Source organism: Fopius arisanus, unplaced genomic scaffold (assembly GCF_000806365.1).
Source record: "Fopius arisanus strain USDA-PBARC FA_bdor unplaced genomic scaffold, ASM80636v1 scaffold00049, whole genome shotgun sequence".
In the NCBI taxonomy this organism is placed as follows: domain Eukaryota; kingdom Metazoa; phylum Arthropoda; class Insecta; order Hymenoptera; family Braconidae; genus Fopius; species Fopius arisanus.
Genome location: NW_011887788.1, coordinates 478,761 through 493,060, shown reverse-complemented (window position 1 = coordinate 493,060; position 14,300 = coordinate 478,761). Strand labels below are relative to the sequence as shown.

At 36.5% G+C, this 14,300-nt stretch overlaps 1 protein-coding gene across 2 annotated transcripts in view; it reads left to right on the top strand.

Moving 5' to 3' along the window:
- The first annotated feature begins 108 nt into the window (after positions 1 to 108).
- Positions 109 to 14,300, top strand: part of fng (Fringe glycosyltransferase) — a 45,055-nt gene continuing 30,863 nt past the window's right edge. For both annotated transcript variants that reach the window (XM_011306689.1, XM_011306688.1), the window contains exons 1-4: positions 109 to 841; positions 1,485 to 1,727; positions 4,694 to 4,742; positions 7,310 to 7,412. In XM_011306689.1, the coding sequence (XP_011304991.1) occupies positions 560 to 841; positions 1,485 to 1,727; positions 4,694 to 4,742; positions 7,310 to 7,412 (677 nt within the window). In that variant the 5' untranslated portion in view covers positions 109 to 559. The remainder of the gene's footprint in view (positions 842 to 1,484; positions 1,728 to 4,693; positions 4,743 to 7,309; positions 7,413 to 14,300) is intronic.

Below are 14,300 nucleotides of genomic sequence, written 5' to 3'. Positions count from 1 at the left end.
TAGGCCATCCCTTCCCCTTTTTCATGGTCGTACATCGAATATCGAGTCCCCCTCTCCGACCGTAGCGTATACATGGCAGCAATGTTTACACTGTAGTCAGGACGACGAGTCCATGTGTTCAGTCGGTTGCTGTCGCGCGCCGGTGCGGTTTGGCGTCTAGACTTAGCGAGTGTTATTGAATAAACCCAAAACCCCCAACGAAAACAAAACAACTGAATTTTCGTATTCACCATCGAATAGCGCTACGTGACGTCTCGGTATTTTAATCCCTATAAGCAAACGGATTGAGATATTTTGCTGGACTTTTCAATGTGCAAATGAATTCCGTGATTCAAATAATAATTTTGAGGATTGACTGGTGAATAAATGTGAAGTGCAATCGAGTGGTGGGGAATGAAATATTTTGGATTGAATTGCCATGAGAACTGGTAAATTTATGACGGGAGATTGTTGTTTTCGGGATTTTAGTGTGTGAAATTGATATCGGTGGTACGTGAGGTAAATTTTAATGTCCATTAGATAAATTGGTACGTCGGAGTGTTATTAATTTGCTGTTGGTATGAGTGTGTTTGGTACGGGGAGCAAGGATGAGTGGCTGTTGATTATTGACAGTGGTGTTGAACAATTGGGATACGATAACGGCTGGTGCACCAGTGCATTTGGGCCACAGGCCCAAATTCAGAATACGGCGGTTGGCGGGAGCAATTTGACCGCTGCCATAACCGCCAACCCCATCATGCCTCGGGCATTACCAACCAGACGTGGATTACAAGCACTTGCACTCATACTTGCCACTGCTTATGCCACTATTCTGATTTATCAGGCTGTTGCACCACGTCAGGTGAGCAAATTTCACATTCTCTTTTTTATGGGCTTCATTCAATTTATGCAGTCTCGCAAAAATACACCGTAAATTTAGGAGTTGACAATATCTATGCATTTGTCGGTTTTGTTTTTCTAGGAAATTTATGGGAAACTGTGGGCTTTATCGTTATTCAATGACTTTTCAATTTTTATTGTTTGTATATTTTCTTCCTTTTTGGGAATTTTTTGATCGAATTTGGGGAGAGTGTGAGTCATTGAATAATAATAGACATTGAAAACACTATTTTTTATTATTTTTCAGAAATTTCATATTGATTTTTCGATTTTATAACTAGTTAGATTTAAATTTTGTACACCGATTTTATTGTCTCAAATTCTGTGGAAATACATTTTTTCACTGTCTTGGATTTACAGTTGTGGCAATTGTACAATTAACGGAGAAGCGGATTTAAAATTAATTGATATACTCATTACAAAAATCCAAGAAACCCAACATCACTGTTTATTATAAAAATTCCCTGATTCATGAATACCAAACCACGGATATTGAAAAAAAATTTTACTTGTCAATTACCAAATTTTTCACTCGAGGTTTCGAGTGTAACTTTATAGTGGCGTTTATAAAGACTCTCTAAATTCGTATTTAAAATAATTTCCAGTGGCCAGAGGAGGCAGTGGTAGTGATAAATCGTGTGATATCCGATGGACGTTCGGACACTGGTGAAATGCAGAAAATTAGTGTCGAGGAGACAGCAGTTACACCACCAGTTGCAACAGCAACGATGGCGCCTTTTTCCACTGATCTCAACGACGTCTTCATCAGCGTCAAGACAACACGTCACTATCACCACTCCCGCCTGCCATCGATTATCGACACATGGTTTCAATACGCCAAGGATCAGGTACGCTGATAATTATAACATACCCAAAGAACCCGAGGATCATCAAAGTTGGCCTCAGAGCGGAGCGATAATTAAAATAGTGGAAAAATCCGGGGTTTTAATTATCTCTTCGCCTGTTCCCTTCATGTCGGGAATTCACCCAGCGATATTATCTCTCACGGGTACGGACTAATTGTTCGTATTATGAGCTTCTCACCGTTGGTATCCTATGTACAGGAGTTCAAAGAACGCTCTTTAAAATAACTATTCTTTTAGTGTGGAGGTTATTCTGTGTCTGGAAACATTTACATTATTTTACGAGGAAAATAGAATTTCATAGGAAAAAATATAATTACAAGACTCGAAAGTGTGAAAAAACGCAAACATTAAAAAATTTTTAGAAAAATTCAACGTCACTCCGTTTTGAAATTTTCGTCTTTCCTTTTTCAATGAAATTCAAATTCAATGAAAAAGGATCGAGAACGGGAGGTAAAAGAAGTACTCCGATTGAATGGATATGTTTTTTGAGATGGTATCACAAGTTTTGTATGTAAAGATGATCATTGTTGTGACTTTGACGTGGGAAATGCGTTATTCAATCGATTCTTTGTTTCATCCTCGCTTTTTCCATCGTAGGCTTTAAATCACGTGTATTGCGTGCCGTCAATGGATTTTAATTTCGATTTAAATATGGGAAACAAGTATTCATATGTTTGGCATTGTTCAGTTATCAGGCGATCGTCCTTCCTTTTCATCGGGATTTTTCACAGAGGAATTGTTATAATGAGAATTATTTATTAATCATGAGAGAAAATTTCACATGTAGGAAAGATCATCAATAGAGTTGTCTTGTCGCCAAAAAAATCTGGATTTTATTCCAACGGCCAGGGAAATTTGCAATTTCATTCATTAAAACAATTTTTCATTCGCCTGTATATTTATTCAAAGGGAGGGAACGTTCAGGGAAGCTATTGATTTGAGTGAGTAATATTCTTCAATCTCCTCGAGATAATTATTTCGATGATGAAATTCGTCGGATTAATTGTAATTGGGCTTTGATGGTGGGTTTGATGGATCGAGTTGATGAATAAAGAACTTAGTCATTCATTTTTATGAGATTTTAATATAAATAACGCGGTTAAAAGAACATCTTTGTAAGATACTGTCGAGGAATAATTTTATCTGAGAATATTCGCTGTTTCTGGGACCGTCTCCCTGTCAAGTTTTCTCATCGCTGCCATTATCTTTAGTGACTCGGTTCGAATAACCGCAAACCCCTCAATTTTCTCCCGAGACACAGCCGTCTTTTGGGTATACGAGATGCCCGAGGGATAATTGGAGGACCAACTGCACGATTTCATTCAGTTGTATGAGTTCAATGGAACTCTGACTTTGTAGAGATCGCTACGCAACTTCTAACAGAAAAATTTCACCGCCAGTTTCAATTCTCGGGAATTCTTTATTAACTCCACTCGACGTCAAGATTTTAGTCTTTTTTGGGTACTTCTCCAGGGTTTAATTATTTTAATTATATCATTAATTAGAAATTTTTATTCCTGGTTGAACTTTATGATTTTTTATTCAGTTAATGGAATTAATTTTTTTTGGGTCAGACTATTCAATTATTTTATTATTCATGAACTCTGCAAATTCAAGAGAATTATTAATTATTTTAATGGATATGAGAGGAAGATTAGAATGATAGAAATAGCGAATGTACTTAGATTGGCGCCTGTCTTTCATTGAATTTCGCATATTCATCATAATTGCGACGAATATTGAGTCTACGGATCGTTTTTCAATGACTCAAAGGCTCTATTCAGCGGAATTAAGACATACGATACTTATTATCAAATCTTCAGTACTTCTTCGAATTCCACTATAAACAATTTCGATTCGATAAACTAGAGCTCCAGATAAAGACGGATAAGTCGTGGTCAGGGTGGCAGAATCCTCTCGGATTTTCTAGTGGCGTCACCAGACGTTAAATCACCCGGGTTTTCAATTAATCCAATTAAGGGAATTTGTGTCTGGTTACTCATGTTTTTGGCAACAATGGTCTGGCAAAAAAAAATGTTGATCCGAGAATTTCAGGGTTCGGGACTGGAGGAAGTTTCAAGTGGCGTAATTTAAGTCGTTGAGGAGGAAGTAATTAATGATTAATCCGGTAAATAGAGATGGTAAGGTGATGTCATCTTGTCGGTTTGGCTTTCGAATTTCTTCTCATCTTTGCATATCTACCGTTTTACGATGACTCCTCTTCAATTGCAGTAATTAATTATGATTAATTATGATTAATTATGATTATTATTATTTATTATAAAAATCGTTTGGCTTTTCGCTTTTTCCCCTTTGAATGAAAAAAATCAGTATTGCAGAGTAAAATATCAAGAGAAATTTTGATTTTTTCAGTGAGTCAGAATTCCATTCGCTCAATACCATTTCATGTAAATATTATCACACGGTCTAGAGTTGGAGTTGACATTTGCGGTCCTGAATAATGAATGTTTTCTCGTTCTTGTTAGTCCACCTCTTGTCGACAGCCTATGACGAACCACAAATTGTCGAGAAATTGTTTTAGTTGTCGTGGCAATAGAAAAATCCAATGCCCATGGATAATATATACAGAGTACTTATTGAGACGTGCGCTAAAAATAGGAAGTCGAGAAAATGTTGGGGTCCATTGCCCTTCATAGAGACCAGCACTGTGAGAAAATTCCTGTTATCTCAAAATTTCAAGTAGAAGAACTTTGAATTTTTAACGATCCATTCATCACACGAAACTCATTTGCATTGTCTCAATGAAAAATTGGATAATGCTATAAAAAATATTTAAAATCTTCCAAAATTATAATTGGATGTAAAAAAAATGGAATGCAAATTCTTATTAAATTATTTCTTTAAAATTAATGTATAATTTATGTATTTTGAGCTCATGAGGTGTTGGATATCTAAATTAATTGCAAATTTCTCTTTCTGTGTTTCAGACGTGGTTTTTCACTGATAAGGACGACCAGTACCTGCAGAATCGAACGAGTGAGTACTTTCAAAATAATCCTCAACAGTAATTTGAGAATAATAAAAATGATCACTCCTTAATTAATAAAAATAAATCGATAATTAATAGAATCGTTGAATTGAGATAATGAAAAATTTGATAACTACCGCATTTTGAAATTCTTCCTCATCGCAATGTCATTAGAATCTCGAGTCATGTTCATGAAAATTATTATGACCTAGTCGTTGACCACGTGATATAGCACTAGATAAATTTTAAACAGAGACGGTAAAACTTGGAATGCCGGAGTAGTCATTACGATCTCCACATGATATTCCGAGTGCGCTCTCGTTCATACGATAATTGCGAAATATTCAGCAAGAAAATATGAAGCAAGAGGTATAGAAAGAATAATGGTTTTTAAAAAAAAAAAAAAAAACTGAGTAAACACTCGGTGGAATCCTCATCTCTGGGCATAGGCCATCGTAAATACGGAAGTATTTACCCCACGCGGTTGGGTCGTCAATCATTTTGAGGATTTCCAAGTTCATTGATTGTATATTCTCAGTGGTAACTCGATGTACTGAACGATTTACGGTAATGAGACGGTTATGCAATAAAATGAGAAAGATACGTGCTCGGCGTTGAGGGGGGAGGGGGGGATTATTCAATGAAAATATAACCCCTGGGTATATTAAAACCAAAAATTCCCTCTGGCATTGCATAATCGCACGAGTAAATATAGATTGGGACATTGCTGGGTTGAGTGTGTAATGAATATACGAGGAAGATGCCTCGAGGCTTGACGGTGTATTGACTATCGAAACCCTTGTCCCAATGTTCCCCCGATTTTCTCTCGGGGGACATTTTAGGAGAGTTAGTCCCCTTCATGAGAAACTGTCAAAACTGTTAACAGTCTTCACTGAATAATTAAGTGGAAATTCCTTGCTTTACTGACTCAATCATGTCTTGGGACTTTCCACTGAAATTTATGAGTGCCAGACAATACCGACATGTTTTTACTTCAATATTAAATTCCTATAGCACTAACTCTTTATTAACTTTCTTTGATCACACAATCATTAAAGTAATAGCTGAAGCGTTAATAATTATTTTATTATCATGAAATTTAATGGGAATAATGAATTTAGTATAGGATTTATTTGAAGTTACCATTCGGATATTTTGAAGGGCTCGTGGTACTCGAGAATTGTCGCGATTTTTCAATGAATTTATTTAACTCGTATATATCGTATGTTGAAATAGTAAGGCCCAACGGTAAATTGACTTACGGAAAATTGGTGCAGCAATAGTGTACGTAACCACTCCCAAGTGATCTTGTGGTTGTGTTGGATGGTGTATTATGCATGGGTTGTATGAGTTACTAAACCCCCAGGTACCAAAGACGATAAAATCACGGTGAATAACCCAATGTTCAACAATGAGTTATGAATATAGCGTATGAAAATTCATTGGGCAATTTTTAGTGAACCTTTGACTCGTGGCATTACTTCACTGATTCGGTTCATTACAGTTGCTAATTTTTATTATCAATGGGTGGTAATTAATCAGTGGGGGATTGCAATCGAAGTGATGATGAAAGGGGTAAATTAAAGTAAGGGCAATTTTCCACTTGTGTAATATCAAGTCTCGCCTCCGGTCAACAAATTTCTTAAAGAACATTTATTCGATACAATAATTTTCTCATCTTTCCTCCCCGGGTAAAAAAAAATTGTAATCGGATTATTTTTCCCAAATTTTCAAAAAATTTCTGGAAAACTTTTCACAATATTTTTTCTATGAAAGAAAAAAAATTGGAAGACAACAATTTTATTTTTGCGAAAGCTTTGGAAAAATTTTTCAAAAATTTAAATAGGAAAATTTTTTTTATAATTTAGATGGCATATTTTTTGGAATATATCGAAAAATCAAAAAAGTAAGAAAATAACAGAATAATTAAAAAAAAGAATTTTTATTATCAATGGGTGGTAATTAATCAGTGGGGGATTGCAATCGAAGTGATGATGAAAGGGGTACGGTTATTCACCGAAAAATAAGAAAATCAAGGGATTAAAGGACCTGGTGGAGGATGAGGATGTAGTGGGGATGAGGAGCACGCGAGCCCTCCGGCCACCGGCCGACATTTGACCTCAACACGCGCACTCCACCTTATTGCTCCTTATTCTTATTTATTCCCTCACTTCATTTTTCTTCAGTCATTTATTAGTCATTACTACGGCATCCGATCATTGCCCAGGGACAGGGGGTGTTGAAAAAATTTTTACTATATCCGGAATAAATTCCGGATTTTATTCGATTTATATTCTATTCCATTTATTCTTGTCTATTTATTTATTTCGTCACTTAATGTTTATTTTTATTTTTCACACATTACTTTCGAACATTTTCGAGTGACAGAGGGCATTAAAAAAATGGGAACTAGACGTGGACTAAATCTGGATTAAATTTTTATTATATTTGGATTTTTATTTGATTTACGATCTTTATTTATTGTTATACAAAACGGGGCAGCGTTGAATATAATTATCCATCATTATAATTACTATATTATATTTTTCCGTAATCAAAGGTCTCTCATTTTCAGATGGACACCTAGTCAACACAAAGTGCTCATCCTCCCACAATCGTCGTGCATTGTGCTGCAAAATGAGTGTGGAATTCGACAGATTTCTCGAGTCCGGTAGAAAGTGAGTAAGATTACATTGAATATAAAAAAAAATCTCATTAACCGATGAAAGCCTCTTGGATAATAATATCACCGCTTAATTGGCAAGAAGAAAAATTGAAAACGACAATGAGCCGACGGCTCTCTCATTAAACATTGAGAAAAAAAAACAATCCGGGGGGGAATGTTGAGGTTGAGGAGCGATGGACGTAGGAATTAATTAAGTAAAGCATAAAAACAGTGTTATTGCAATTACCGGTGAGGAGTGACAGGTTATAGTGAGCAATGCAACATCAGCTGATGACTTTGTTCTCATTCTCGTACATTTTAACCACTCATTGATCACTGACAGCCCAATCAATGAGTAAAAACTGGACAGTGCGCGCTTTCGATTTGTTCATCGCTTTAGCCCACTTCTCCAATTTTTTATCGTCAATCAATTTTTTTTTTCTCCGTTTCTTCATTTATTACGGTATTCGTTAGGAGGTAGATCCCATAATCCTCACACTTGATTATCGATCGACTGAAAATAAAGTTTTTCTTCTAAATTCATTACTCTCCATAAAACGTGGGAGCTGGAAATTCTAGTTGGATAATTTCTTGATGGCGACAGATTAAATTCCGAAAAATATCAGATTAATTTGGACTGAAGGGATAAAGTAGGAGAATGTGAGAAAAATTTGGGTCAGTACTATCTAATTAATCGAATATTCGATTAATTAGAGGTTCACTTTCTGAATTTTTAAATTAATTAAATTAATTGAAATTCATTGAAACCAATGGCATCGGGGGTTTCATCATTTTTTTCTGCGCCATATTTCACCACTCCCCCGATTTCTATGAGACTCTCTGAAAATTAAATTCGCTAAAGAGACCTGACCCCACACATTTGGGCCCGCATATGAGACACTCGAGAACACTCTGGCCCCTGTTTTGAATCTCATCCTTGTGAGATACCGAATAAGATTGAATCGTCCAGCACCGACCAGCTGTCGTCTTTTTCCTCTCTCTTCTCTTCCTAGCCCTTGGCCCTCTTATTCTTTCATTACCCCCGGTGTGGCTTCTGTTCATCCTCTTGAGGGATTCAAGGAAGGATTATTTTTTTCTCCCCCCAACTTTTCAATGTTCACGTGAATTTTTTTTTTCTTTCATCGCAGACGTTTCCTTTCGCATATTGCCATATCTCATGAGTCTCAAAATTATCGGATTCTTCAGTTCTTCGGGGAAACATTTATTTATTTATTTTTTTTTTATATTCTGCGTCGTCCATTTTTTATGATGATTCAATATGTTTGGATTCTGTATTTTATTATATTTACCCATTATTTTTGAGGACTCCTGAGAGGGAGACAAACATCTCGTGATTTTTATGTTTTAATTGACGCCTAGGTAAATATAGCAGGCAATTTTCCACTTGTGTAATATCAAGCCTCGCCTCCGGTCAACAAATTTCTTAAAGAACAGTTATTCGATACAATAATTTTCTCATTTTTCCTCCCCGGGTAAAAAAAAATTGTAATCAGAATAATTTTCCAAATTTTCAAAAAATTTCGGGAAAACTTCTCAGAAAATTTTTTTTATGAAAAAAAATCGGAAAACAAAACAATTTCATTTTTGCGAAAGGTTTGGAAAAATTTTTCAAAAATTTAAATAGGAAAATTTTTTTTATAATTTAGATGGCATATTTTTTGGAATATATCGAAAAATCAAAAAAGTAAGAAAACAACAGAATAATTAAAAGAAAAAATTATATTCGCAGAAATTTCTAGAACATTATAAAAAAAGTTTTCCGCAACAAATTTTTGAAAAATTTTTCAAAACATTTCATAAAAATAAAATTGTTTTGTTTCCTAATTTTTTTTGTTTGAAAAGAAAAATTTCTTCAAAAGTTTTCCAGAAATGTTTTGAAAATTTGGAAAAAATATTCCGATTAAAATTTTTTTTTTCCGGGTCCTCTCTCATTCATTAAAAAAAAAAAATGGCTGAATCCCGTGATAAATCGATTAATTTCAATTCAAACTCAATTATAATTAAATTAAAATCAAATTATAATCAAATCCTCATTACATTCTTCTGGTCTTTGATCCCAAGGGACATCATCGACTTTAAAAATATATTTCCTATTTTTTTCTATTTCTCCCATTAATCATGGGATCAACAGAACGCGAAAAATTCAAATGTCACGCCACGACCATAAAGTAAATTGACCATTACAAAATAATCCCGACATATCCAAAGATATATCAACCCGGAAAATGTTAATTAATGCCTCCTTGAATAGGAAATGAAAACTTAATAGTACAATTGACAAAGATGTGCCACTTGGCGATGGATTTTTTCCATTCACCGAGAATTCATTATTCAAAATATTATCCCCCACCAGCCCGAGGCAAAGTAGGATAAAACCGTTGAAATGAGCGATAGCCGCACTGTTACGTCATTAAGCCATGAAAAAAAAAACGAAATATATAGGTATTACAATATGACTGGCGTGTATAAAGGGAATTTTGTTGACGGAATGCCTCAATGCAACGTGTGTCCTCCAGAGATGGAGACGTGCCGGCTCATTAGTCGGGCTAATTTCTATTTAATGACCCACGTTGGCCCGTGAATTAAAAGTGCTAAATGAGAGCAATGGTGTAAGGACGTGTGGGATGCGCCAGCATTATCTGATGATATTCTAAGAAATCCCTGGGTGAGACGATCCCCCTGTTGCTACATTCGAAACCCATGTTTTATGGGGCACCATCACGCGAGACATTTTCCAATTTTCTCCAGCGATTAATTTTTTTTTTCAATCTCAAAATAAAGCTCGTATCATACGCTTCAAAGCCCTCCAACTTTCATATGAAACATTTTTTTCATTTAACCCTTTTTCAAGGAGTTATTCAAGTGCTCTATTTTAACTAGGTCACGCCGTTTTTCAATCCCCACCAATTCGCCCATAACATTCAATAAAAAAATGTCTTTTAAATTAATTAATGGGATTCTATCAATTTCTAAACTGTCTTAGAAAAATTCACGATGATTATTTAATCTGAAAAATCAAAAGCCCATTATTTTCATGAGGCACCTGTGGGGCACCTGTGGGGCACCTGGGAAAGATTTTTGGATCTCTTCTATATGCATATATTTCTATCCGCGGTAGAAACAAATTTTCCATTGAGAAGGGACAGGCCGGCAAATACGTATAAGACAAAAAAAAAATAAAGCTAAAAATGAAACTGGTTGTTGGTGGGGATGGCGATGTGGTTACTCGTTTCCTTGCGGCAGTTCTCGCGTGACTCGCCCTTACAATCCATACGCCATACTCCATACGAGTTGTTGCATGGTAATGCGGCGTAATAAGCGTTTAGACGACCACCGAAAGGCATTCACTGAATACTACCTTTCCCTTCGTTATCATTTCCCCCTCACCCCTTCTCAAACCACCCGGTCCCTCTCCCCCTCGTCATTACTCCCTCCTCTACTCGCCCCCCCCTTTCCCCCTTTTTCCTTCTTTTCCCTTCTTTTTCCTTCTTTTTCCTTCTCTTTCGAGCAGACCATGTTTTTTCGCCGAGTCAGCTCTCCGGACCCGTGCCACACAATTTTTTTTTTTTTTTTATTCATTCTCTCCTCTCTTTTCATTTCTTTTTTTCCATCCATTTCTTTTTTTCAACTTTCGTTCGCTGCGTCATCGTTTATCCACAACTCCACCTTCTCGATTCTTTTTCCACCGCTTCCGATAGTCCATGGAGAGTCAATTTTACGGTGGGATTTAATCTCTTACTTTATATTTTTCACTTGAATCTGACGTGAGTTCATTCATCTCACTTGGGGATGGTGTAGTGGATCCATTTGACTCGTTCTGTCTCCAGCAATTGGTTATTGTTTTTCCGTTTGTAATTTGTTTAAATCGCACTGATTCGCACGGAAATTTATTAATTTTTTCATTCTGAAAACTTTTGCGGCTGCTTGGGGATTAATTGTCACTCATTTTTTTTTTTATTTGGAATTGCTAAATTTGACTGCCTTGTTAGGGAAATCAGTCGTGAATTGAGGCCTCAGTTGGTGAATATACTGTCTCAATATGTGCGTAACTCGGATTGAGTGGAATAGCCTCCGGGAATGGTTATGTACCAATTCGATCCGAATGGCAATTGATTTATGCGAGCATCAACAAGACGCTTGTCTCAAGCAGTCTCGTTGAGATGACCCCTCGACATTACATTGATGATGATATATATTTTCTACGCTATACTCTTGTCATTCCTCGTCATTTCCGAGTCTATTCAACGGTTTATTCGGATTAATGATGTGTTCATTTCGCTCTTGAAATTGAAATTCATCGTACATATTTTTATACTCAACATTTTTTTCTTCACTATTTTTTTCTCAAAATTTCGCCATAAAAATGGTAAATTGGAATCAGTAAAATTCCATTGTTGTCTAATATCGATAAAATTTCGAGAATCGAATCGAGGGAATGATACTGAGGAAAAGGAAAAATCGGCGCGATTTGAATTAATTAAATGGAATTAAACAGAAGGTTAAAATTATCATCAGTGAAAGAAAAAATTTCTCGATCTTTATTCGGAATTAAAGAGGATCATGTGTGCAATGTGTAAAAGGAGACAAGTATAAATACGTGGGGTATATATGTGAGACACTGGACACCGCATAATGGCGAGGGGTTTTGGATGTTGACTGAAATATTTATTGAATGACCGAACGATAATGGTTGCTATAGTTTAACTGAGACTGGAGTAAAGGGACGCATGAAAAGAGGGAGAGAATAAAAAAAAATATATTCTGACAAAAAGTGTATGAGAGGGAAGAGGGTAGGAGGGAAAAAAAAAAGTAAGGATTGAAAGGCGTCATCCGATCGCAAGGCTGGTATCAGGTGCAAACCTGTTCTCCAAGCGACGCAGCCACGAAACCGCATCGGGTGAAAATCTGCAAATGGTCCCACTCACGCAACCACCCATATCACGCTAAATAAAAGCACATGCTCCACTAAAACGTTCAATATTATACGAGGATAAAATTATTATTTTTTTATTTTATATTTCGATTGGAGTTGACTGGACGCTGAGGGGATTCAATTTGGATGGATCCACGTCGAAATCGTTTTAATTTGGATAGATTCACGTCGGAATGGTTTCAATTTGGATAGATTCACGGTGAAATGGTTTCAATTTGGATAGATTCACGGTGAAATGGTGTAGATTTGGATAGATTCACATCGAAATGGTTTCAATTTGGATAGATTCACGTCGAAATGGTTTCAATTTGGATAGATTCACTCCGAAATGGTTGGAGTTGTGCTAGATTCAAAATCAAGTGACAGATTTTAGAGAATACGAATAGCCATAACATTGAAAATAGAAAATGTTCGTTATAGTGACACACAAGGGTAATTGAAAGAACGGGAAATGATGACAGACTGAAAAATAATATATTTTCACTCATTAACTCTCAATTACAATTCACTCAACTCTCTTCGCTCATTTGAAAAAAAAAAACTCCCCAACTTGTTGTACCACGAGTGCTAGCCACGGGTTTATGAAAACCTGGGGGAAGGCAATTTGAATGCATACCGTTTCCAACGATCGCATCATCATCAACAACTGGCAAATACCCGGTGGTTTATGATCCGCAGGGCGGAAACTACCTCTTCACAGTGCATCTTCACGGTTCTTGGTCATGACGTATTCCCCAATTGCTTCTTGATATTCTACTTTTACAGCTTTGCCTTCCGTGATTTTTCACTCGAGTTATGAGCCACTAAGTGGATGATTTCCCTCGATTTGCGCTATCCTTGTTACCGAGATTCATCCGAGACAACAATAAACTACACGAGAACCTCCACCGAGAGACTCTTAAAAATTTTCGGCTAAAATTTCCGTTGGAATTCTTGAAAATGTTTATCACATCTGTATCACCCCAATATCGAAGATTTTCGCAGGTGAAAATTCCGGATTTTATTGTCGATTGATCGATACGGCGAATTCGATTTTTTTTTAAACCCAACAATCTCCGGATAAACCGGAAACGCGAGATTAATAGTCTATGAGATGTTGGCCGTGAAATTAGAGGGCTTTCTCAATAGATTTCATTCACTGAAACACATGTGGGCAGGTCGGTATCAGTTGAAAAAAAAAAAATCAGATCGATGTGTTTATGCTGGTAATTGACCGAGATTGAACCCTCGGGATGTCGTGACTCCTGGGGGTCATACCCTTGGAGATATTCGCCAGACGGTTGAAAAAAGGAAATGGCCTTTTTTTAACGCACGTCTCGGAGGCAATTTCTGCTATCAGTGTTGCGTTCTCCAGTGGACATTTACTCGGCTGAGTCTCCCCGGAAGAGGCTCGTTGACGAATCGCTGTACTCTTCATTGCTACATCCGCCGACATACACGACATATAAACCTCCATGTAAACGAGAAAATTCGAGGTGATGGTCATCTGTTGTTATGACAGACAAATCATTTTTATGCGAAAATTAACGCACACTGGAAGCTGCGCCGTTTGAGAATTATATATGACACTTCAACCGGAGTTAATTGAAATTTTCAATGAGTGATGTGAAATTACTAGAACCGGAATATCTTTATTGATCAATTAGTTAATACCTCGAATTTTTTGGGATCGTGGGGATTAGCTATTGGATTATTTTCTCGTGTATGCTGAAGAGCTATCGTATAACCGAGGAATATTTAACCGGTGATAAAGTGGAAACGAAGGGCATGAGTTCAGCTATGTGAAGTTGGCATCGAAGTTTGAAAAATCTAACTTTTTTTTGTTGGTTTGGATTGTACTCATTGAGTACTTGAGTGTACCCTGTGCACTTTTTTTTGTACCCTCTTACTTTAGCCCTGAAGCAGGGGGGCAAAATCGTGCAGAATCGGAGTTCAAGAAAAAAAAAA